Source organism: Argiope bruennichi, chromosome 11 (assembly GCF_947563725.1).
Source record: "Argiope bruennichi chromosome 11, qqArgBrue1.1, whole genome shotgun sequence".
Classification (NCBI taxonomy): domain Eukaryota; kingdom Metazoa; phylum Arthropoda; class Arachnida; order Araneae; family Araneidae; genus Argiope; species Argiope bruennichi.
The window spans coordinates 65,995,974-66,020,734 of NC_079161.1; the positions used below are offsets into that span (position 1 = coordinate 65,995,974).

At 26.6% G+C, this 24,761-nt stretch overlaps 2 protein-coding genes and 1 non-coding gene across 3 annotated transcripts; 1 reads left to right on the plus strand and 2 right to left on the minus strand.

Moving 5' to 3' along the window:
• Positions 1-1,561: 1,561 nt before the first annotated feature.
• LOC129957183 (survival of motor neuron-related-splicing factor 30-like) lies at positions 1,562-16,318 on the minus strand. The gene is made up of 6 exons (XM_056069378.1): positions 16,182-16,318; positions 10,514-10,579; positions 8,869-9,023; positions 6,913-7,065; positions 3,420-3,546; positions 1,562-2,494 (listed from the first exon to the last, which is right to left on the minus strand). The coding sequence occupies exons 1-6, from the start codon at positions 16,233-16,235 to the stop codon at positions 2,285-2,287; spliced, it is 765 nt and encodes a 254-aa protein (XP_055925353.1). The 5' UTR covers positions 16,236-16,318; the 3' UTR covers positions 1,562-2,284.
• LOC129957981 (small nucleolar RNA SNORA79) lies at positions 13,250-13,391 on the minus strand. The gene has a single exon (XR_008783078.1). It is a non-coding gene; the product is annotated as a small nucleolar RNA SNORA79 (small nucleolar RNA).
• Positions 16,319-16,583: 265 nt separating the features above from the next.
• LOC129957020 (protein yippee-like 5) lies at positions 16,584-24,284 on the plus strand. The gene is made up of 3 exons (XM_056069127.1): positions 16,584-16,734; positions 17,148-17,317; positions 23,907-24,284. The coding sequence occupies exons 2-3, from the start codon at positions 17,157-17,159 to the stop codon at positions 24,094-24,096; spliced, it is 351 nt and encodes a 116-aa protein (XP_055925102.1). The 5' UTR covers positions 16,584-16,734; positions 17,148-17,156; the 3' UTR covers positions 24,097-24,284.
• Positions 24,285-24,761: the final 477 nt, after the last annotated feature.

Here is a 24,761-nt window from a genome sequence, read left to right on the forward strand (position 1 = left end):
ATTCTAATAATGTTCATTGCATATTCATAAAAATGGCATCTAGTGAATTTGAATTAACATATTTTTAATGTACGTACTTTTTAATTAACAATTTCATAATGGACCATTTATACATTGAAATAAAAACAGACTTAACAATTTCTAATATCAACACCCATTTTTTTCACCCTATTTCAAAATAACATCAAAAGTTCTTCCCAGAAATTAAATTTCATTTATCCACGTTCAGTCGTTACAAAATTATGAGCTAACAAAATATTGAATTTTAATGATAAATTAAAATTTTTTAAAAAAATTTATATCTTAAAAACGATATAGTTATGAAAATATGTTCTGTTATGTAAATATAACATTTTTTTGCTCATATATATATTTATTATTAAAAAGAAGAAAATTTCAACACATTTAAATTTGGATTTGAATGAAAGGACAAGATAATTTTATGTTTATATTCATTTCTCTGTGAGGCAACCAAAACGATTCATTTAGGGCCACATTAACAAACTTCAAAATGTTGATAACATTTTATTTTGTAATATTTGGAAGACTGAGCTCAGCTCGGTATTTTCTTTCTAGTAAAAATTTTTTTTGGACAAAATATCTAAACATGAGTATTTTTCCACCTTACCTACATTTGAACTGATCATTTAAATAAATGCATAAAAAAAAATCAGGAATTGCAATTGACTTAATATGTTATCCAGAACAATCTGCTATAGTACAATATTCATTTAGCAGTTTATCTATCTGATCACCTTATGGTTTGGGGGTTTTAAAGCCTCAAAATGCACAGGCAGAAGAATGGCAATTTATCGCTTTTGAGGCAACAACTTTTTGCTTTCAGGGTTATAAGAAAAGATAAAGAAACGCCACTTTTCTAAATGTTGGCGATTGTGAAATATGAGTCATGTGAGAAAATGATGCTTTTCTGTTAGATTGATACCATGCAACATTAAAAAAAAAAAAAAAAAAAATGTTCACACGATAGTTTGAAATTGCATATTTCAATTCCCTTTTTTATTCTTGTATTTTATCGTTTCAGGAAAAACTACCATTACTGATGTGTTACATTGTAGAATTACTTATGCTTATCTATAGATGTTCTAAATATTGAAGCATGTTAAAAATTCTGCATGGTCTATATAAATCAATGTTAAACTATATAATATAAAAATTATACAATATTAAAGTACATATTTATGTAGGTAATAAGATGCTACATGACTATTTTTTCAATTAATAAATAATTTTTATAATTAATATTTTCAAGAGTCCCATTTGAAGTTTCAAAACTATTCAAAGATCCATTAAATTTGATGGCATTAAACTAAAAATTATTATCTGACTTATTAAAATTATATGTTAAGTTTTAAGACACAGCATTCTGAATTAAATTGCAGTGGATAGCTATAATAAATAAAACTCTATAAATTAGAAAAAGGAACTTTCAAAACCTTTAGTATTTGATATGAACTACAAATTACAAAATTTGCATGTTAAGCAGATTGAATTGCATACAGATGCTAGTATTTGAACTGTTTGCAAAAAAACAACACTCGCATATGATACACATAACTTTATTTACATATGGAAAAAATAAAATAAAATCTATTTTATTAAAAAACACAAGTGAACAGGTTGATTTTTATACAATATGAGACAATCTGCATAGCCGTGCACAGCAGAAACAATACCACTCTAATTCCAAACAGCAAGTTCTTTAACATAATGAGAAACATTATAAAGTTCAAAACAATCTATTCAATTCTAACACAGTAATAATAATTTTTCAGACAAATGCAATATAAAAGAGAAACAATTATACAGCAATTACTTTACAATATTAAAGTGAACATTGTGAAAGTATCAGGCAATTTCAATTATAAAGATAAATGATATCAAAACTAACATTGAACTTCAAAGTGAGCAACTAATACCAGTCATATACAGCTTGAAAAAATTATATGTGTAATTTTTCATAAAATAAGTCTTTTTTTTTTTATTGGATGAGACAATGTTCTGAAAGCTTCAAATAAATTTACAGAGCACAGATGAAATTTCTCTGTGTGTGAAATATTTTAAGTTATACTTTATCGGCAATATATATATATAGTCAAATTATACTAATCAAAAGGAAAAATTTAGATAGACTTTTTCTAACATATAATTCAAGAAAAGGAATAAAAAAAAAATGAAAATAAATTTATGAGAAAGATTTATTTCATTGAACTTGCTGTGAGAAATTATTTTCAGAGTGGATATATTGCCAACTTATTTTTTTCTCTTAACGTGCAGAGTGTTGCCCCTTCAAAGCAGCTCCTGCCTTGATGTTGCCTAGTATACCTCCAGCAGGCCCTCGCCGCCATTTCTCCTGTTGCTGGAACTCTGTCATGGGCCGGCCACCGATGCCACACGTCCCGATGCCCACACGACCATTAATGTTGTCTGGAGAAGCAAAAATACTTTTCTTTACATGGCCCTTCTTGTTGAAAGCCTACAAACGAAATCAAAGCATAAGGAAACAGAAAATATATTTTTAAGTTCGCAAAATAAACTGCAATGGGTAGAAATGTCTTTAATTTATTCATCTCATTTCTATGCAATATAAAAATTACGAGAAGAATATTCCAACCTCCCTCCCTTTTTTGCAGATTTTTGTGTGTTATTCAGACAGAAATTTTTTTTTTGGGGGGGGGGGCAAAGCTTGAAAAGAATAAGGCCCAGATTACCTATGAACATAATTTTACTCTGTTTCCATGAAAGATAACACAAAGGACAAAGAATTTTTAGTACAAATTTATATCTAAATGAAAAATAATTAACAGTATATAATGCTTACAAGGGTTAAAAATTTTATTTTAATAGCTTTTAAAAGACTTTGAAAGAGGGAGACAAATATGTTCAAACTAATATTAAAATCCTTTTAAATGCAACAGATAAACAAGTAACCAGATATACCTGAATGAAATAATACCTAAATTTCATTTAGGTGTTAATTTAAAAAAATATTAAAAGCCAAATAAAAAAGAATGTCCAATGTTTAGTATGATTTGATACACACACAATTTGTTTTGATACAAAATGCACATAAAAATTCTATTCATTTTCAATGAACAGAAACTTATTTTTTATTGGTACATATCTCTTGTGATTCTTCTCTCAATCCTTTTCTTCTTGCTGCAATTTTAAATAAACAAACAAACAAGGGGGGAGGGGGGAGGAAGAACTTTTAATGCAATTTGTGCATGCATATATTCAAGTTTCTATAATTTTTATGTTAGATTTCTATTAAGGTCTGCCATGGTCTGTGATGGTGCAAGTGATCATGTAAAAAGGAACTTTTAAATTTATCCTCCCATGGTTGAAAATTAAAATATGGATACATATCTACCTTCAAAAAACACTACTTGTTTTCTTACTTTTGCATTAAAACTGTGCCACTTCATTTTTTCCTTTTCCCTTTCTTCTTCAAGTTGCTTCATCCTTTGAGCTTTTTTCTGTGCTTTCTTTTTCTTGTAATCTTTTTGTGCTTGGAGTAATTGTTTCCTAAACAAGAAAAAACACAAAATTGTAATTTTACGAGACTGAAAAATAACTTAGCAGGACATTTATTAATAAACAGGAAAAGTGTGAGAAAGCATTTGAGATTTATATAAATCATTTGATCAATTTTTGTTTAGATTAAAAATTACACCTCAGATTATCTAACTAGTTGCCAATATGCAGAAATTTGAACAGAATGTACCAATTCCCTGGCATTAATTTTAGAGCTTGCTATGCAGGAAAAATGACTTAAAAGGGTTAGAACATTCAACTTTGAGAAATCACTAAGGGTTGCAGCATCATATGTTTAAGATTTTTGTCTACTACTTAAAAACAATGATCTGGTTTCAAAAACTCTGAGAATAGCTGTAAATAATATTTTATATTTGACATCCAATCTTCCTGGCTTTGAAGGAGAGAGGAGAATACCATTGATAGATCACAAAATTGAATTCAAAGGTTAAGAAAATGGAATATATACTTTTAAATGAACATATATACCATTTAAATTTATGCCTGAACATACAGAGTAATGGCAGAAAACAGAAGAAAGAGAAGGGGGGGGAAAGCATCTAACAAATGCAGATACAATTATATGAAAATCAGAAGTGGTGGTATAATTCAAAGTACCTGACATTACTCACTATTTATACAAATATTGTTTCTGATTGAAGCTCAAAATTATAAATATATTCATTTTTATACTGAATACTTGTTTATAGGCCTTATATACATATTTATTGCACCTTATATATATATCTATAACACAAGTTTCAATAGGTATCAGAGATTAGCAAAAATTTTCTTTTGACAAATCAAAATAAAATTGTCATTCTATGACGAAAAAAAGAAAAAGAAATTATTCTATATATTATATAAAAATCATACAGATCAATGACACTTAGGACACTTTATTTTATAATTGCATTTCAAACAGTAGTCTTTCCATCATATAGATCAATAGCCATGAGCTCTACAGTAAATGTACATATTTGACAAATCCCAAAATATGCCCAAAATATGTGATATTTTACAACCACATAATAAAATATATGCATTTATGTAACACTAATATATTTGTATATGAATTATTTAAAATCAGATATTAGCAACAACAAGAAAAAACTTAAAGTCGGGGGGTGGGGGGATTACCATTTTTTGACAAAGGGGGAGAGGATTAAAAAAAAAATCATTCTCAGATTTATTTTGCCTCTTAATGATACATTTGGCATAAATTTGTGACATCTGTTACAGGATCAGATAAAACTGATCTTCCATTTTATAGAAAATTCTGAATATGTTTGAAAGAGAATCAAATCAAGCAATGATCTGCAATAATCTGAAAAGTGAGCAAAATACAATTTGACATCTTAGGAGTGATTAATTCATTGATCTCCGACTCAATTTGAATTATAATCCTTCCAATTTAAAAAAAAAAAAAAAAAAACATCCATTATTCCCAATTTTACTGTTTAGAATCTATAATGTTCCAATGCACATTTCGAAACACAAGATATTATCACTGGATGTGCAGTTCTATTACAGAACAGGATGAACTGAAAACCAGATTAAAAAAAAACTTTTCCTCAAGGTTTTTTTTTTTTTTTTTTTTTTTTTTTAAATATTAAACAAAGGGTTCAGCAATATAAATAAACCCTTTTTAAACCCTCTGCATCCAAATAATAGCCATCAACTAGCAAAATCTTATTATGTATATCAACTCTTAAAGAATACATTCTGCTGATTTTTAAGAGAACAGAATATTTTTTTAAAAAATATTAGGAAAAGAAATATTTGTGATACTTTTAATTTAAATTGTCTTAAAATGAGAAAGTTAACGGAAATAACATATAAAGGCTTAATTATAAAGACTAAGATGAGTAGATAATTAACAAAAGGATTAAGAATGCTGGATTCTTCCTTTTCAATCAAGAAATCATCTTTCATATAAACAGGCAGTAACATACAAATTGAAATAAACTCAGTTACTTTTTTATTTTCTCCTCGCACTTTGAATATTTACCAATTTAATATTTAATGTAAATAAAAAATTTGGAAATGAAAAATAAAATTTCTCCACTCCTTTTGAAAAATGAGGCAGTCTGACACAAAAAAAAACAGATGAAATCATCCATATAATGGAAGAAGTTAGATAAATCATCAAGCAATTATATTTGGAAGCTGATAGTAAACAATACCAATAAGTCGCTGATTTTAAACAACAAAGAGCTGACAGTCAACGAGCTATTAGAAGTAGATAAGCAAATTGTTACTATAAAAGCCCAAACTTTTAAACACAAATCTACAAAAACTGCCAAGTTTTCATAGTTGTGACTCAAATAAAAAAAGGGATACAATTTTTAAAACAATTAGGAAAAAACATTTCAATTAAAAGGAATGAATAAAAAAATTTTATGCTAAAAAATATGCAGTCATTAATATTGGAATAACTTTTATATCATACTTCTATTTTGTATGTAGAATTTTGCATTAATAAGAATATATACTTTATTCTACTGTATATGCTTTTCTTGTTACCATTTCTCTTCGTCTTAATATAACTAAAAAGTAGCATGTATTTTTATGCTAAATAAGATTCTAATCTACATGTTTTTAGCTGGTTAAACTACATAACTTCAAAACATTACAATACTATTATTTAATAATTCAGACATGTAAATACATTCAGAAATTGATAATGCTATTCAACATGTATGTACATATTTAATGTAAAAAAAATTACTAGTAATTCTGATTCTATCAAAGATTAGAATAAAACTATACCATCTTGTAATTCATCAAACCTTTTTGCAAGTTGAAAAAAGTTAAATAAGAATTTACATGGTGCAAGGAACTATTAATTACTCTTAAATCTACTGCTACAATGCTTTAAAAAAAAAAAAAAATGGTAAACGTAGCAAGAAATTTTTTAAATTGCCACAACTTAGACATGTTTACTTTAGATAACATTTCAGCACATTTTAAATGGATCACATTTTATTAGAATATTTACTGGGTTATTTTTTAGTTATTAATCTTAGTAAAATAATATGATATGAGAATAATATGTATTAATTCTTCAGCAAATGTTACCAGATTAAAGTTCCTCCTTCTTCAGAAAATTACCTTCAGATTTGCATGAAAATGGAAAAAAGGGTAAATAACAATGAATTTTTACATGGCAAGTAAATGTAACAAACAATACCTAATGATATCTAAAAGTGATAAGAGAAAGGTTAAAGTAATGTCTAAGACGGAAAGAAAATCGAACTGTATAAAAAACAGAAATAGGTACGAAGGCTGTGGAGTGTGGAAGGTTTTTAGCTTAAATCTAATATTTATGGATGTACAAATTGAAAACTACATTACCTTGATTTGGATAATCCCTCTGGATGCTGACTGCTGTCTTTGTCTATAGGCCTTAATTGTTCAACATCACATACATCTGTATTTCCATAAGCAGTAAAACTAACTGTACACTGTCCATCCTCTGTGACATCGTCAATTACAGCTTCATAATATCTATTAATTAGATTAGACATCATATTGTATTTAACAAAAAGAACAATTTTAATACAATTATTTTCTAAATCACACTAAATAAAATAAAAATTTTTGGAAATGAATTGTAAAAAATCATTTCTTAAAATAATATAACAGCCAAATTGAACTTTTGTTTAGTTCAAAAGCAGACATATTTTATTCAAATACCCCGATGATGATTAAAAATATATGTAATATATTTATAATTATAATATAAATACATATATAAATAATGATTAAAATACTCTGAAGATTGGAAAATTTTGATTAAATGCAATTATTTACTTTACAAAGCTTATTTTTCAGACCATCAAAGCTATCAAACTACAATAACTGGATACTTTAATTGTTGTATGTTTACTAAAGGAAATACAAATCCACTAAAATATATAACTAATCAAGATTTCATTTTGCACTTCTTATATAGCGATTTCTTTATATATTCTAATGAGCAAACACAATTGATAATATAGGGGCATTTTAAAATTATAAGTTACGGCCATCTGTATGGGCAATTATTCTCTTCACAACATCTCTGATATAATTATCACAAATTAACTGATGATGGAGTAGAAAATCTCATGTACACTGGCAGTGTGCTGAAGAAATAAACTATTGCTTTTTTTTTCTTTTTTTTTTTTTACTGATACAAAAATGTAAGTATATAGTAAAAGTTTTGTTTTCTTTCAGTAATGTTCTCAAACATTCAAATCAAAACCAATAATTTAAATCAGTTTGAAGTGATCCTCTAACAGAAAAAAATGTACAAAAGTATAAATAAAATGAGTACAAAATAAAACTACAACTAAAATAAGATATTAGGTATAGCCTCCAAATGAAGAGAGCATCATGAATCAGAAGACCTCAGTTCATAGTTTGTTTTTGTTAAAATTCAGCATAAAAAATAGAATATAGTCTTGTGATTAATTTTTGTTCTCTTGACTCTGTCTTGCCCTTTAATATGCAATTGTTGATTTCACTAACCTTTGCCTCCTTTCAATGAGATTTTCTCTATACATGATATTCAATTTAAAAACTAAAAATTAATAGCATATTGAAACAAATAATGATAAATTAACAGAAAAAAATGCACTGCCAAATACAAAATAAGTGCTGAAGGAAAATAATAGAAATAATTTCTGTTATATCAAAGTGTGAGAATAGAATAAACTACAACAACGAACCCAATGACATTCTCACCAGGTGGAAATTTCTCCATTTATCTTTTATCAAGCTATTTATTAGTCGTATGCATTTTCAGGTTCTAATCAGGATAAAATACAAGCTTACATAATAAAAATTGCTGATCTCAGCTCACTGGTCTTTGTTACAATCTAGCATCTAAAAAATGTAAAGTTTACATTCCCTTATTATTATTCATTCTTAGTTGTATTAATTAATGCACATTAAAAAACGTGCCTGAGTCGCTTGATGCTAAAAGAGACATTGATTAGATGCTAAACAGAGCAACAGATTTTGCTGGAATATTATACACTTACGAGCTTCTTCATCACATCATAATTAACAAACATCTTTCAAACAGTAATACAACAGTAATGAAAGGTTTCACAACTAGCTTTATTTTAATATTAATGTTTTGACTCATAAATGGAATATACCAGTTTCATAAAATTAAATATTTGACATTTTTATAACAATAACCCAATAGCTAATATGAAGGCAAATTTTACAGTTTCAAACATAAATGATTTGCAACTGGTTTCAGAAAATGAATTAATATGGAAAAGATAAAGCCTTACATTAAAACCTAAAGTTACTTACTGTCCATCTTCTGACCATGGGGCAAGACATTTTTCCCCAATAATCCATGACCCAGACGAGGCATCAGATTCTTTACTAGAACCTCCATGCCCAAGCGAACTTGAACTTTTCTCTGTGTTAGCAGCAATAAGGTCAGTTGTTAACTGAATGACTTCCTAAAAAACAAATGTACTTATTTGAGAATAATCATCATAATAGAAAGGAAAAGATTTGATGCATATGATGGAATGGTATGATATATTAATTAACCAGTAAATAAATATTGTCACAAATAATTCAGAAAATTAGAGGAAACAAAAATATATTTTGAATTCAAGCATCAAAAGTATTCACAAATAAGCAAGAATATTAAATAAACTTAAATCAAGTTAAGTTTTCAACAGCATGCTAAGCAGAAAAGAAAAAATATACATATATACAATAGATTTATTAAACTTCATTTCATATGTTCTGCTTTAATATATTAAGAAATTTTCTAAACAACAAAAAAAAAAAATTGTTCTTTGGATTAGATATTTTTCATAACACTTAAAATCAAAAAGATTTTAGAATAAACAATTTAATAATTGTGTTCAATTCAAATTGCAATAATGTTTCAGTACCAACTTAATAGTTGGTACTGTAACATTATTAATAGTTAACATTTTTAATACATGATATATATTATAGTAAAAATGATGATACAAGTGAAGCATGTTTTTACATTTCATAATTCTAATTTTATAATTTTGAATAAATCAGTCAAATGATTTAATAAAACTGTTAAGCAAAAGAAATTTCTTAAATCATAAAAATGTGCAAATTCACCATTATCTGAAATAGGAATAAAATATCGACCAAATAAAGAAATCAGCGCACACGATTTCACTACCTATACTGGAAACCTACCTTTAAAAATTCTAAATGAAAGTTTAAAAAAAAACAAAAGCAATATATTCTTACTGTTCAGCCACTTTCTGTTTTTCTGTCGCTGCGACTGCAACTGTGGCAAGTGCTTTACTGGGCGAAGGAGCCCAGTAATGCAACCTTATTAAGGCTGAGGAGACATCGAAGATTTTCTACATCCGCAGACTGAAAAATTGACACTCAAAAACTTTACACCTGGTTTCACATTAAAGAGCATATCAGAAATCAAAACAGTGTTTATACCTTTGACAACTCTAAGGAATGACTGCTAAAAAACTCACCATGATCAGAAATGCTTACTAGAAATTAAATTTATGTAACCAATTATCAAATTTCTTATAATGTTATTATGGAACTAGACTTGTATTCTTAAAAAATTTGTACTAAATTTAAGTTTAGATATATGAATTCAGTCAAATTTCGCAAATACACATTGTTCAGAGTGATTTTTTTTTAAAAAATACTTTCCACTTTTAAAAATGCACTGAAAAATTTCTAATTATTTATAATAAAAAGTAGTTTATTTATTTTTGTCTATGGATATTTGCATTCTTAAATCTCATTAAATAAATGCCTTAAAATAAAATTATTAGACAGTTTTTAATTATCTTCAATAAAATTTAGTTATTTTAAAAAATAATTTTATAATACATTTTTTCATATATATAATCAAAAAAACCTCTTCAGTAAGGTAAAAAAAAACATTTATATTCAAATTACATTATAAAGTTAACCTCACCTGTAAATCTTTTTTCAGCTTCAACAGTTCTTCATTGTCTGGTTCATTCGTTAAAGCTGCTTCAACCTAAAATAAAACATATGCCATTCAATTATTAAAAGGTACAGAAATACTTTTAAACAAGTATAATTTTTGATATTTAAAGATTAACAATACTAAAAATGATTCTCAGATATCTTAAAAACAATCCATTCTCAGTAACTAGCCTGAGTCAAAATGCTGTCTTTCATCTGATTATATTATATTAAAAAAGATGACCACTATGTATATATATATATATATATATATATATATATATAAACTCTAATTTCAATTTAATTAATTTTCAAGATTTTATCTTAATTTAGTCCATAGTAACTTCATTCTAAAATATTCTCTTATTTCATGAACCAATTCCACTGTCTTTACTTAATTCAAGAGAAGCTTGGTTAAATAGCTGAATCAGCTAAAAGTCTAACTTTCCCACACTCCGCATGAAGAGACAAAATACCGCTGATGATACAAATTCTTTTTAAATATCACCCTGTGTTTCCCCTACCTCTTCAACGCGTGTAACAAATATCCCTCTCGAAATCTCAGTATATATTAGCATTATGAAGAAATATTTTCCCTATCAATTTCTCTGGTTATATAAAACCAGGGATAAAATGTCCAAGAGCTTTTTCTTCATTCCTCTTCTGTGTGCTCATCGTCTGTGCATATGCCTGCTTCTTCAAAATAAAATGAAACGACGTCACGTAATTAAAAGTATCTTCGTCTTCAAACTGCATTCTGCTTCACATAAAATAATGTTATATATATATATATATATATATATATATATATATATATATATATATATAAGGTTTATTTGCATTAGCTCCATAGAAGACAAAAGGTGCACTGAAGTCACTGAATATAACAACAATTCCATGTGTGACCAAAAACATCAAACAAATCCAATAAACTATACTTAAGGCAATGTCTAAAGATAAAGGGATATTTTGGTTGATTGGTTATATGCGAGTTTTAATGACATAAGAGCCAGCTTAGGCTAAACTGCACCAAGGGATATTTTGAATCAGCATAGTTATGAATGGAGACAAATTTTACAATGCTAAAAGAAGTGTGCATGTGTGATTAATTTCCCTGACACAAACATATTTTTTTTAATGATAGAATACAATTATATTCTACTCAAATTAATAGAAATAGAAAACATTCAACATATTTCCTAAAAATTTTTCAAATTTATATTTAAAAAAATCACAATAAAATTAATAATAATTTTCAAAGAAAAAAAATCAAAAGAAAAGCAACCACAGCATTCACCTCAAATATCTGTTACAGTACTATTTCATAACTAGTGAATTTATATTTTATTTCAACAAATAGCTCTTCAGTTGTTTTAAAATCACAATAGAGAAATATATTTTAAAATCAATTTATGGAGTAAAATTCAAAAATGAATATTTTTTAACTAACAAGAAGCTATAAATTGCTATATATGTCAATTTTTAGATAATAAAAACTGCCATAAGTTCCAAGTTCAACAATATTATATCAGAAATGATGCAGTATAAGATTGTTACACTTGGAGCATTTGCATATCCAGTCGATCCTGCTCATTTTTTTAGATAGTTATTTCGTTTTTGTTTAGTCGAGATTTCAAAGGGACAAGGGAGAGGAGTAACAAACTACTGCACAATTTAAGCATTTATTTGGGGTACCAAGAATCACATTTCTCAATTAGGTATGATGTTTCTAAAGCCACATTATGTGGACGAAAGTTAGTTTCCTGTATGTCTAAAGAGACCTTGTTAAACAACCACTTTTCATTGAATAGATAAAAAAGAAGCCTAATCCACCATTACCACTATGTTATTTAACTTATAAAAATATGACTGGTATTACTTTTCATCAAATTGACAGCCCTCATTCAAATGCATGGATATAATTTAAACCTTCGTGTAAAACTGCTTCACTGGCTAAAATTCAAAACTAAACCATTCACACAAAGATTAGATGCTCACCCAAATAACTCATGCAACAAAATCTGTTTTAATGAATCTCTTGCATCCAAAAACAATTTCATGACCTATGGCCATTATGAAAGAGACAAATCTGCTTATAATTTAGATTCCTTTCCATTAATTCATTTAAATAGTAAAGAAAAATGTATTACTGTTTCCTTCCAAAACAAAATGATTTAACTGGGCAAGTCATTTAATTCAGACAAAATACCTTCTCCAAGGACAGGGACACATGAAAACATTTAGTTTCTAAAATTATTCTGAGAAAAAAAAAAAAAATGACAGAAAAAAATTTACTCTCCCTTATTTCTATCTGAATTGCTACTGAACTAAAAACATAATCATATTAGAATTTCAATCACACGTTTTGATAAAAATTATACAAAATGGGTCATATTTAGTAAATGATATTCTAACAGAAGAGACATTCTGCACCAACATTGATACTTTGTAGTAACTGATATAAAAGACCAATTTTAAAACATTTTAAGTAGGAAATAACTAAACTTATTTAGTACATAATGCTATTAAAATACATAAGAAAAAAGATATTTTCAACAATTTAGTTCAAAAGCTATAGCTATTTAGCTCAGATGTAATTTTGAATGCGAAATGCAAGAAACTATCCATCATACGAATAGAGTTTATGGAAAGAACACCCACTTAAAATATGTTAAATGTACTATACTATCATTTCAAAGATAATAGTAAATAAACTAATAAAAATTATCAGAAACTGCAAAACCATCTATGGAATATGTGTAAGCACAGCTTACATAACCAACATGGGTGAAGAGTTTCTGTTTATATATGATGACCTAAAACCATATGCCTGTAACTTTCAGACACATGAGGAATTATCATCAACACATAGTTCCCATGGTTTAAAAAAATACCAGAATTTGACAAAACCATGTCAATTCAAATTAAGAAATGCCATCAATACTTATATATTCATTTTATACAAACAATAGCAAAACATAATACTTGTTTCATACAATAGCAAAACATAATAATCGTTTCCATACATTTTTTAGTATCATTAATTAACCATAGCTATCTAATAAGTTAAAAAATTATAGCTATTTTGAGCATCAATAATTTTGCATACAAATTGCTAAAAAAAAAAAAAAAATCATCCATTATATGAGGTGAGTAACAAGAAATACCAATTTAAAATGTTTTAAAAGTATTATACTAGCATTTCAAAGCTAACAGGAAATAAATCAATAAAAACTCTTAAACATATCAGAAATTGCAAAACCATCTATGGAATATTTGTAAGTACAAACTTACATAGCCAACATGGGTGAAGAGTTTCTATTTATTATATGATGACCTAAAACCACATGCCTGTAACTTTCAGACACATGAGGAAATATCATCAAGACATTACAACTTTCATATATTTTTTTAAAAAATTATTAAAATGTAACAAAATAAGCCATTTTAAATTAACATATGCCATCAATATTTACTCTTTTTTCCAAGCAATAGTAAAAAATATTTATTTTTACACTTTTATAGTCTATCATTAAATCATAATATATCATTAATCATAATCTATAGTGTATCATTAAATCATATAATTGTAATATTAAAAATTAGTAAAAACTATGATTAAAGTGAAGATTAGTGTGCTCCCTGGGTTTGTCGCCAATATGGCAACCAAACGGACCGCTCTCTTAGGAACCCTAATGCTGTTTTGTTTGCTATTTTTTACAATGGTTGAGTTGTACATACATTACAACTATTTTATGACAAATGTTAAATTAAAAATAATACAAAAATATTGATTAAAGATTTTAATTTTGTTCTTTATTATAATTTAAAGTTTTTTTACAATTAATAAGACACTGCAATTTTATTATTAATGTGAATACAAACAGAAAATATTTATTCTTTTGCATTTTTTAATTGTCAGTATGCACTTTAAAAAAATCACCTGAATTCTTACTTTACGAAATCGTCTATATTCTCACTTTAAAAGACAGCTGCAATGGAATTCTTCGCAGTTCTCGTAATTCTTTTGATCCTCTAACGGTCGGTTCCCTTGATAATTTGTTATGTTGGCAATTGTGCAAGAATGGATGTCAGGTAAATGGGATGGAAGACAGTATTTCGAACCTGCAGAATGGATGAAGGGCAAGTGGAATATATATATTTTACGAGTTGGTGAAGGATGCTTGTTTGAAATTTTATATGGAGAATGGTTTGATTGCTTCTAAATGTGTACGTCCGTTGTGTGATGAGGATATAAAATTGATCGATTTAAATGACAGAATCAACGAAAAAATCTGGTGTTGCAGAAAGAAAGGATTGAATCTGCACCATATCCCTTCATTCTTTCTTTTCTATTGATTATGTACTGTTTCTGTTATTCACACAGTCCTTATATGCAATGTGCTAGCGAATCTACTAGGTTCCCACTCCTAGTGAAGCTGTAAGATTTTGTCCACCATCTTAATTGGCAACCTGGTATCCTTGGCTCAGCAAGGGGCACACTAAATTTCACTTTCACAAAATTATTATAATAAATAAATAAAACTGCAGGTATAAAAAGATAAGTAGTTACTACATAGAAAATTCATACAATATTCATTTCTATTTACGTTCTTAGACGATAACTTAAAGTTCAGAGATCAATCTCAGAAGTTACCATAAAACACTTAATTTTTCATATAAGCTCTAAATAACTTTTCCAGACACCATTTTCTACAGTTGGCTGCTTTCTTCAAATATCGTTTTTCAGAAAACGCATAAAAAATCACAAAACAAGGCTTGTGACACAGCTATAACTTCATTTGTAATTCACACATGAATAAAAACAATGCAAACTTTTGAAAGATTATAAAACAGGCTAGGAAATTCATAAAGAAAATCGATAATTTCATTGTTTAAGTTGCCTTTCACTGCAACAATATTTTATTTAATATTCAAGTACATTTAATAAACTTAAGTTTGTTAGGTGTAAGAGTCTTAATATTCTACCATCAATAATAAATTTAAGTTACAAAACACGAATGATAAAATATGCTGTAGATATGATTATTTTCAAGTAGAAAAAAATGATTTTTATCAGAATCGCATCTTCCTTCCCACTTAAATAATAATAAAAAAAAATAGCTGATCATTTCTAAACTTTAATGACACAAATATTTTCAAACTCAATATTAGACAGGAAAATAATAACTAAATATATGGTTATTTATAAAAATAAAATACAGATATTTAGAAATAGCAGAGGAATCACTTTAATCAGTATCTATTCATTCGAATTAAATCTATAGTAACTGATTTTATTTTAAAGCGTGTTTTAAATTGAGAATTCAATAAAGAACGGTAGGATTTTTATTTCTGTTTTGTAAGTAAAGAAACACTAAATACAAAATGTCAAACTTAAGTTTATAAGCAACTCTTACAGCTCAGAATCGATATTGAGTTTCGATCATATCATGAAAGATAATTTCACAACAACTATATTCATGTCATCATTTTTTGAAGAACGCAGTAACTAAAATTCTTTAAAAAGCATGTGCTGACTGGTCACTCAATCCTGTTGGAAGCCTAATTCCAAGAATGAGATTATATGAAATGTTTAGTGAGTCACACGAATGAAAATAAAAATATTCTTAACAAAATGTATCTTCACATACCTGCTGCAATTGAATTTGATAACTATTAAGATTAGAAGCTAAATCTTCCGCCATTTTTAATTTTCACAAACTTTTACAAGAGCAATGCAATGATGCGAAACAGCAATGCAGCAAGCAAATTGTAACCAGAGTAATTCACATTTTTGACACCAGGGAAAATAACAATTTTTCTCTTTACGGGGAGAATATGAAAAAACACTTGGTAGAAGTTTTGGAGGAGAATAAAAAAAATTCTTGGTGAAATATGAATTTAATTTGATAATCTGATTATTTTCAAAATTATTTGAAGTTAAATAAATTTGGAAAGAATAAAAGTTGTCATTTAATTTGCATAGATACTTTGTGAAAATGGCAACGGTCGTTTATTTATTTTCATTCGCTGGCCTTTGTTGTCAACTGGTTCTGAGAAGCTGTGTATTAATCAGCTGAGCGTCAGAGCATGATCTAGAATATTGGAAGCTCTTGGACGAAGAGCATTTTTTTTTATGGTTTTCTCATAGCACAGTATAAATATTCATATATTCTCGCCAAAACTGATTTTTTAAAATTAAATGTAGGTTATTTTGGAATTATTTTATTAATTTTTATTCAGAAATTGGAATTTTTTTCGTACATTGAAGAACAACATCGCTTCTTTGTTTAGGATTGTAAAAATTTTGTTATCTATAAAATATGATGCAGAAATATATTTTCTAATATTTTGGTCGTAATTTTTGTGAAATATGAAACTAATGAAGTAAATAAATTTTCATAATAAACGGTAGTTTTTTTTTTTTCAATAAATAAAGAATTTCTGTTTTTTGCTTTCTTTAATAATTCATTTTTGGATTTTTTGTTTGCTTTTTCAGTAAATAGTTGTGTCAAATATTTGCTATTTATTAAATTATTTTTTATTTCATTAATTTCTTTTTCACTTTATTCAATAATTTGTATACTCACTTATGGAACTTTATTATTTTTAATTAGCACAACAACATGGGAAAACTTTTTTTAAGACATATTGGAGGTACCCGTCTCTTTTTGTGTGCCAGCTGTGATACTGTCTTGACCAATCGTGGAGAATTGATAAGTACACGATTTACTGGAGCTACAGGAAGGGCATTCCTATTCAACAGAGCTGTCAACCTTGTATACAGGTAATATATGTTTTTTTTATATCTAAATTACTTATATTAGTGATAAAAAAGCTATCTAATAACAATGGCTACTGAATCTAATAGTTACAAAATTATAGATTACAGCTATCATATATATATATATATATAACTTTAGAAATATTCTTTAAAGTCATTTTTATTTTTGTGAATTGAATTAATAGATCTGTAGACTGTTATCTGATAAGTATTTTATTTGGTTTCACCAAATATATAAATAATGTAATTCTTTGATAACAATTTGTCTTATTTTATTAAAATTTTTTGACATAATTTATAATGCTTATATAAATTTAATTATATAAGAATGTTAGATCACATGGAAAATCTTTTTCTTATTGAATTACTAATTTGTTACAATTTCTATTGTGAATTGCATTTTGAAAAGTTAAAAGTTAATTGAATGAGTAAAACTAATTTTTAAAAATATAAGAACTTGTTTTGATATAAAATAATCTAACTGGCTTTAATTTTTTTCATTTTTTTAAACAATTAATTTATTGGTTGAATTTTCAGGAAATATAAATTATACTTTTTTTTGGTTTTATTATTTTTTACTTGTTTTTTGTAACACTCTTGTTAGAGAATACAGAAAGAACAAGAGATACCCTTTCTCATTTATGTGTTATATAAAATAAATTTACTACAGTTTTTACAAATTTATTTATGCTATTGAATTTCTTTTTCTTGCGAGTTGAAATGACCGAGGAGAATTTATTAGAGAAATCTAATTTTTTTAAAAACTGTTGTTTAGTTTTAAAGTCTATACTTTATCATCACAAATATAAGTATTGAGTTCATAGTATTCTTTATTTTAATTAAATATTAAATATTGGAAAGCAATTATATAAATTTTTAGTAAGGAATGGCTTGAAGCATTACATACGAAAGCAAAAACTGTGATAGCTTCTGTTTCAAAATGTTTTCTGTTTAAAAGAAATCAGTTTGTGAAAAAATGTACTTCGAAAAATCTTTTTTCATCAGGAAGATTCAGAAGATCTCTAAGTGGTCAAATTCAAATTCTGCTGGGGAAAAAAAAATTCTCAGGTTTTTAAATAAAATCATAATTATAACTACGTTTGTGTTGTTTCTATTTTAATTGCAAATAATGAAGCCAGGAAGTGTAATCTTTGGAAATTCGATAAATGTGTTTGCAAAGAAATTACAAATACAAATTTTGTTGTTAAATTGATTTAAGAGTTTCTATGCTTCATTTTCTTTAATTTTTAATTTCATTTGTGGAAATATATTTTTTAAAATAAAGGCTTATATGATTTTTAAGTGGATTGATTGTATAACGATTATTAATCAAATTTAAGCGAAGAGAAAAATACTAAATCCTTTCATTACATTGAAATTAAATCATTTTTTGATCTGGATGATGCTAAATTGTTTTGAAAAAATATTTTGCACCTAATGTGTCAGCCCCTTTTTAAGTAGATGGAAACATATATATATTTAAAGTTATGAAGAATTTTTGATTTTGATCTTTAACAATTAAATAACTCAAAACGCATGTGAAATGAAATCGCTTGAAAAACTCTAGCAACCTAAACTATAAATCTGATAGCTTTGCTTTTTATCATAATTATAGAAGTAAAGTTTAGGTTCTGTAATGTTAAAGCAAAAGAAACATATAAATGAAAACTTTTAAAATTTCATGGAAATTTATTTCATACAAGACACAATTTCTGCTTTAACATTTCTGTAACATAGATTATTCTTTTAGATATCAATTGAGCACAATCAGGTGTACAATTTCAAACATTCAAGACAAGGGAAATTTCCCAAAAAATATCAATTGAGATTCTATGCTAGACAGCATGAAATAAGTGGCCATACATACTGAAACCTGGCTTCATTTAAATAGAGTTCCTATAGTTTCTTCTTTTCATTAGCTTCAACAGTCTAGAAAATCAAGAAACAAATGAGAACACTCTCAATTTAGGCAATCAATCTCGCAATACAAAATTTTGGCTATTTATTGGGTGATTTCTTTAATGTAAAATTTCTATAATAGTATAATTCACTCCAAATTATTTATTTTTGCATTTGTCTTTGAATCTTGTATCTTCCTTTTGCAAAATAAGATTAATAGTCAGAATACTGAATGTATAAATTTTTTCACAAAACTGGCAGGACACATTTTGAACTTTATATTCATGTTTAATAGGAGGGGTGAGGAAATCGAAGGGGAACTAATTTAACTTTAGTCTTAATTAAATATTAAGATTTTTTTGTACCTATATTTTAATTAGTATGAAGCCAGCGTCCTTGCATAGGGGTAGTGCATTTTCCCCGTGACCTGAGCGTCCCAGGTTCGAATCCCAGTTTTGGCATGGTTGTTCTTCATCTGTGTTCTATCTGTGAGGTGTGTGAATGTGCCTCCCTGTAAAAAGGGGTTGTGCAAGCGAATGTGTGAGTTTCATCTTCATATGAGCTAGAAGTCAGACTTTTGCCCTCGGGTGCTCAGGGATCTTTACCCTCAGAAGCTACTGCACCCCCTTTCTGTGGTAACGTGGACACGACATCATCAATTAGTATGAAAAGTTGTTGAAAACGATAATATAAATATCATGTTAGAGTATCACATGACACAAAATGCAAATTTATGTAAATTACTTTTAATGTTGATAAATATTTTTACAAATGATTTTTAATGTTTTTTTAAATAAATTATTTCTGTTTTATTTCAGTTCGTTAAACAAAGTTGCGTATCCTGACAAGGACTATACTGAAAATCAAATTAGAGCCTCAAAACGTTTTGCAGGGCACTTTTCAGTTTTGATCTCTTAAATATTTGTACAAAAATAGTTGTTAAAAAAAGGAAGCAGTTTTAAAATATTTCATTAAAAATTTTGTGCAGTTATTTCTAATTAATTTTCATTGCTAATTATTTCATTTTCTTATTTTTTACACCCAACTCTGATATTGTAATCAACTTACCTGCCTGAAGTTGGGTACATAAATTCTTTACATGTGAAAAGAGATTGTTATAAATTACATTTAATTTAAAAATAAACAGTGAAGTGAACTGTATACATTAAGGAATTCAAGTAAAAAAAATAGGAAAGTTAATTAAATTATTATTGAATTAAGAATTACTGGATTGGAATACAAGAAATCTAAATTTTAAAAAGACAAAGACTCTACATGGGTATCCTTTTATCAGTATATGTATCTGCCACCTTAATTTCCCCCTCATTGTTGATGAAGTTTGGTATAAGACATCAAGATTTGAAATTTTGAATTTTAATATTTTAATAGTGGTAAAATTTCCATTAAAATGTGTTGCTACAGTATTAATTAAATTTTTCTGCTTTACTTTATAAACTATTTTAGGATTAAAAATTTTAAATCATTTCTGTGAGTCTTTTAAAAAAAGAAACATATTTTTATTTACTAAATAGCAGTTTTTAATGGTATTCAAAATTTCCATTTTTTTTCTTCTCAAAATCCATTCTTTAGAACAGTAATCATTAATTTAATTTGCATTATGTAATCTGAAAGACTTTTAACTTTTTTTTCCCCCGTCATTGTTCCCTTTCAGTTCTGAGATAGATGTTACACAATGGAAGCTGTTTAAGAATGAAATGAAGTGGAAGGAAAATCACGAAAGCTATTTTTATAAAAATTTCTGCCTAAAAATAAATAGTTTCTTAGAAATGTTATTTTTAATGAAAAGTCTTGGTTTTTAAAAATAGATATTTAAATGAATTGAATCTATTTAATGAATGTATTTAAATGAAAATATTTAATAATTTCCAAGAAGTTTTGTCAATATATTAAGCAATGTCTTTTGATCAAAATTATCATTTGGTAATAATTGGATTTTTTCACTTTATCATTATTTTTTGGTTAGCTTTATTATTATTTATCTTCTCTTATTAATCAAGAAAAAGTGTTATAATATTTTCCTTTTATTTCTGTTGTTGAAGGAAATAAATTATTATTATTATTTTGTGTGTCAAAGCACCGTCTATTTATTAATAAATCTTATAAATGTTTTATTCGCATTTTATTTATCATTTGATTTTAACATTGCAACTTAGAATAGCCTTATATAGTTAACATGTTTGAGGACATAAATAAAGTTGCATTTAACAAAGATGAGCATATTAACTTATTCAAGTGTTTCATTTCAAATGAATACAAAATTGTCTTTCCACATAAAATTTAAACAAATAACAATAAAAAGACACAAAGCGTTCCTTATGGTCATTCATATAGATATTTAATACTATAAGTTCAAATCTATTTTCTGTTTGTTGCAATATTATACCTCCATTCATCAAAATATCTTGTAGCTTTAGATGAGATCTAGTTAATTGTATTTTAATTTTGTTGTAGAGGGTTTTTTTTAAATAAATTCTGTTTTTTACTAGAAATTAGTTGTGCTCAAATGACTAACATATTATTGGGTTGAAATTTAAATTATCTGCTAAATGGTATAATTGAAAATACTTTGTAACTCTTACTATTATATTATGATCCTATTCTTGATTTATTAAGTTTCTCACTTGATTTTTCACTTAATTTAATAAATAACTGTCAAGTGTACTTTTTTTTATCCAATTATAGATTTATTTTACTATAAACAAATAAATTACTCTATGCGATAAACTTCCACAAATTTTGCAAATTAACAAAAACCAAGTTGTTATTAAATACAAAAATAATAAGATGCAATTTAAAGTTGCAAAATTTTTATTTCATATAAATTTGGATCATTATAGATTATTGCTCTTATAACTTCTCGGAACATTTTCTATTTATACTAAAATAAGTAATTTTAAGGAATAATAAATCTTGGAATATCTTACAATCTTGTAATCTTCCGGGCAAATAATCAACTATGGTCAGCAGACTCCAATGTGTGTAAATTGTATTTTTTTACTTTAATTAAATATATAACCCCCCTCTCCGAACTTTTAAAAACATTTTTATTTTTTATGACTACCTTCATGTTTGTACTAATGGAATTGTATAATAGATTTTTCAGTGCTTTTTCAGGCATAGAGACTTGAAATTTTCTATGCTTACATGATCTAAATAGCTATACACTATTTTAATATTTTCAGAATTTGATTAGCAGATCACTGATTGATCAGTTCAGTTACACGAGATGTACTTTCTTGTAATGAATTTGAGAAAAAAAATAAAAATTAAAAGACTGAAGAGCAGGAAATAATAATTTAAATAAATGCTCATCTTTAGTTGATTAAAAGTTCTCATGTTTAGTTCACAAATGAAAAATGCATTTTAAAAACAGTTGGTAGTTAAATTTATTTAGTGAATTTGTGTGTACAACCATATATTCATTTTTTTTACCAAGATCCATCTTTTTGATAAGCAAATTTATGTAATTTTCTGTAATTTATTTTTATCTCAAATGAATAATTTTTTTTTACGAAACATATTTTCAGTTTATACATAAAGCCATTTTTAATGCACATTTTCTTCATACATTTACTTTCTATTATTGTTATAAATGTTATATAGTTTTCCGAAAAACTTTTGTACATTACGTTTCTACATTTGACTATAAATAGAACTAATATTTTGCTCATCCAATCATCACAGCCCTTAGTTTCAGTTCAACAATCTGAATGTATATATATATATATATATAATACTTTTAACTTGTTTTTAAAAATTTGATTGCATCAACAGCAACTTTAGTATTATCTATTTTAATATTTTTGTATTTAGAACTGCCTTTTTTAAGGGGGGGGGGTATCCTCAAATTTTAAAACTTTTTAAAAAAATGGATTGATAATAATATTTGATGCAAGTGATAAAATTTTTATATCCACATTTTATTCTTTTATTGATTTTAACATTCCAGCCTAGAAAAGCCTTATACAATTAATATAGTGTATATGTATAAGTAGTATGCATAGTGTAGTATAGTGTATATCTATATATGTTAAGTAGTGTATTATGTATAAACTCACAATTAATATAGTGAGGACATGAATGTTGTTTCAATTAATATTATTGAATACTTTATAGTGTTAAATTTTCCATAACTCAAAACTATTTTTAAAATTTAAATAAATAATAATAACAACAAAGACAAATATTTGATGCAATTTATATTCAATTCATTAGTGTCATTTTGCTGAATGTCTGGAAATATTAATATATAAAATTTTAAATAAGTCAAAATACCTATTGATTTTATAGCATAAATAAAACTAATACATCTTTCTGAAATATTAAATTTACTTGTTCTAAAATTTTAAAAAATTGTCAAATTTCCGAGTGTACTAAATTTTTTTTTAAAGATATGCACAGCTAAATACAGGAGAGCTATTTTAGAACTAATTTTTAAAAAACAGTGTTTTTTTCACCATCTAAACCTTAAAAAAGTAACATTATTATTAATATAGAATATTAATGTTAATGAGATTATTTTATGTTAAGGTAACATTATTATTAATGTAATGCATTATTAGGTAAATTTAATATTATTATTAATGAGAATTAAAAATAATTTAAATAATTCCTTAACATTAAAAATATGTCGAACTATTGTATTGTTTTTAATATTATGAATTCTCTGTAGTGAAGTACAAGACCGGGTAATGCTGACAGGTCGTCACATGGTACGTGATGTTTCCTGCAAAAACTGTGATACCAAACTTGGCTGGATTTACGAGTTTGCCACCGAAGAGAACCAACGCTACAAGGAGGGTCGTGTGATCCTTGAGCGAGCATTGGTTACTGAAAGTGATGGAATTGAAGAGAAGGTGTGATAACGGCCCACCGTTAAGTGTTCAGTATACTGTATTTTACACACAACCAATGTATTTTCAATGTTCTTCCTATTTTCTATTATTTTACTCATTTTATACATTTTTAGTGATCTTTTTTGTACCTCGTGATTGCAATTTTAAAAGTATTGTAATCTTTTTTTCTGTATTAAAAGTGTAATTTTGTTTTTTGTCTGTAGAATGTTCTTTTGGTGATTGGTCTGCTTATCTTATAATGAAAGACTTTTCTAATTAGAATTAAGTTTAGGATACTTTATGGGTATGTGCCCAATCTCATTTTTTGAACAGATGAGTGGATAAAGATTCATTTCTGAACATATGGATGTTAATAATATTTAATTCTCACCATTTTTCTTTTGAAATAGATATTTCATCTTTTTATTACATTCCCATTTATATACAAGGATGTCTATTGACCATCAACTATTATTTAGTGTCAAATGCTTTATTCAGTCTGTGAAATTTGATGGAGAAAATTCACATAGAGATATCTCTTGGTGTGTATTTTATTTATTTTCGTTTGGAAAATATTTATTATTTTGGTTTCAAAAATATCGAAATTTTTAGCAATATAATTTTATTATTTCATAAAAGAGCATACATCACACTACATGTCTATATAATTTCCATCATGGTTGGAGAATTTT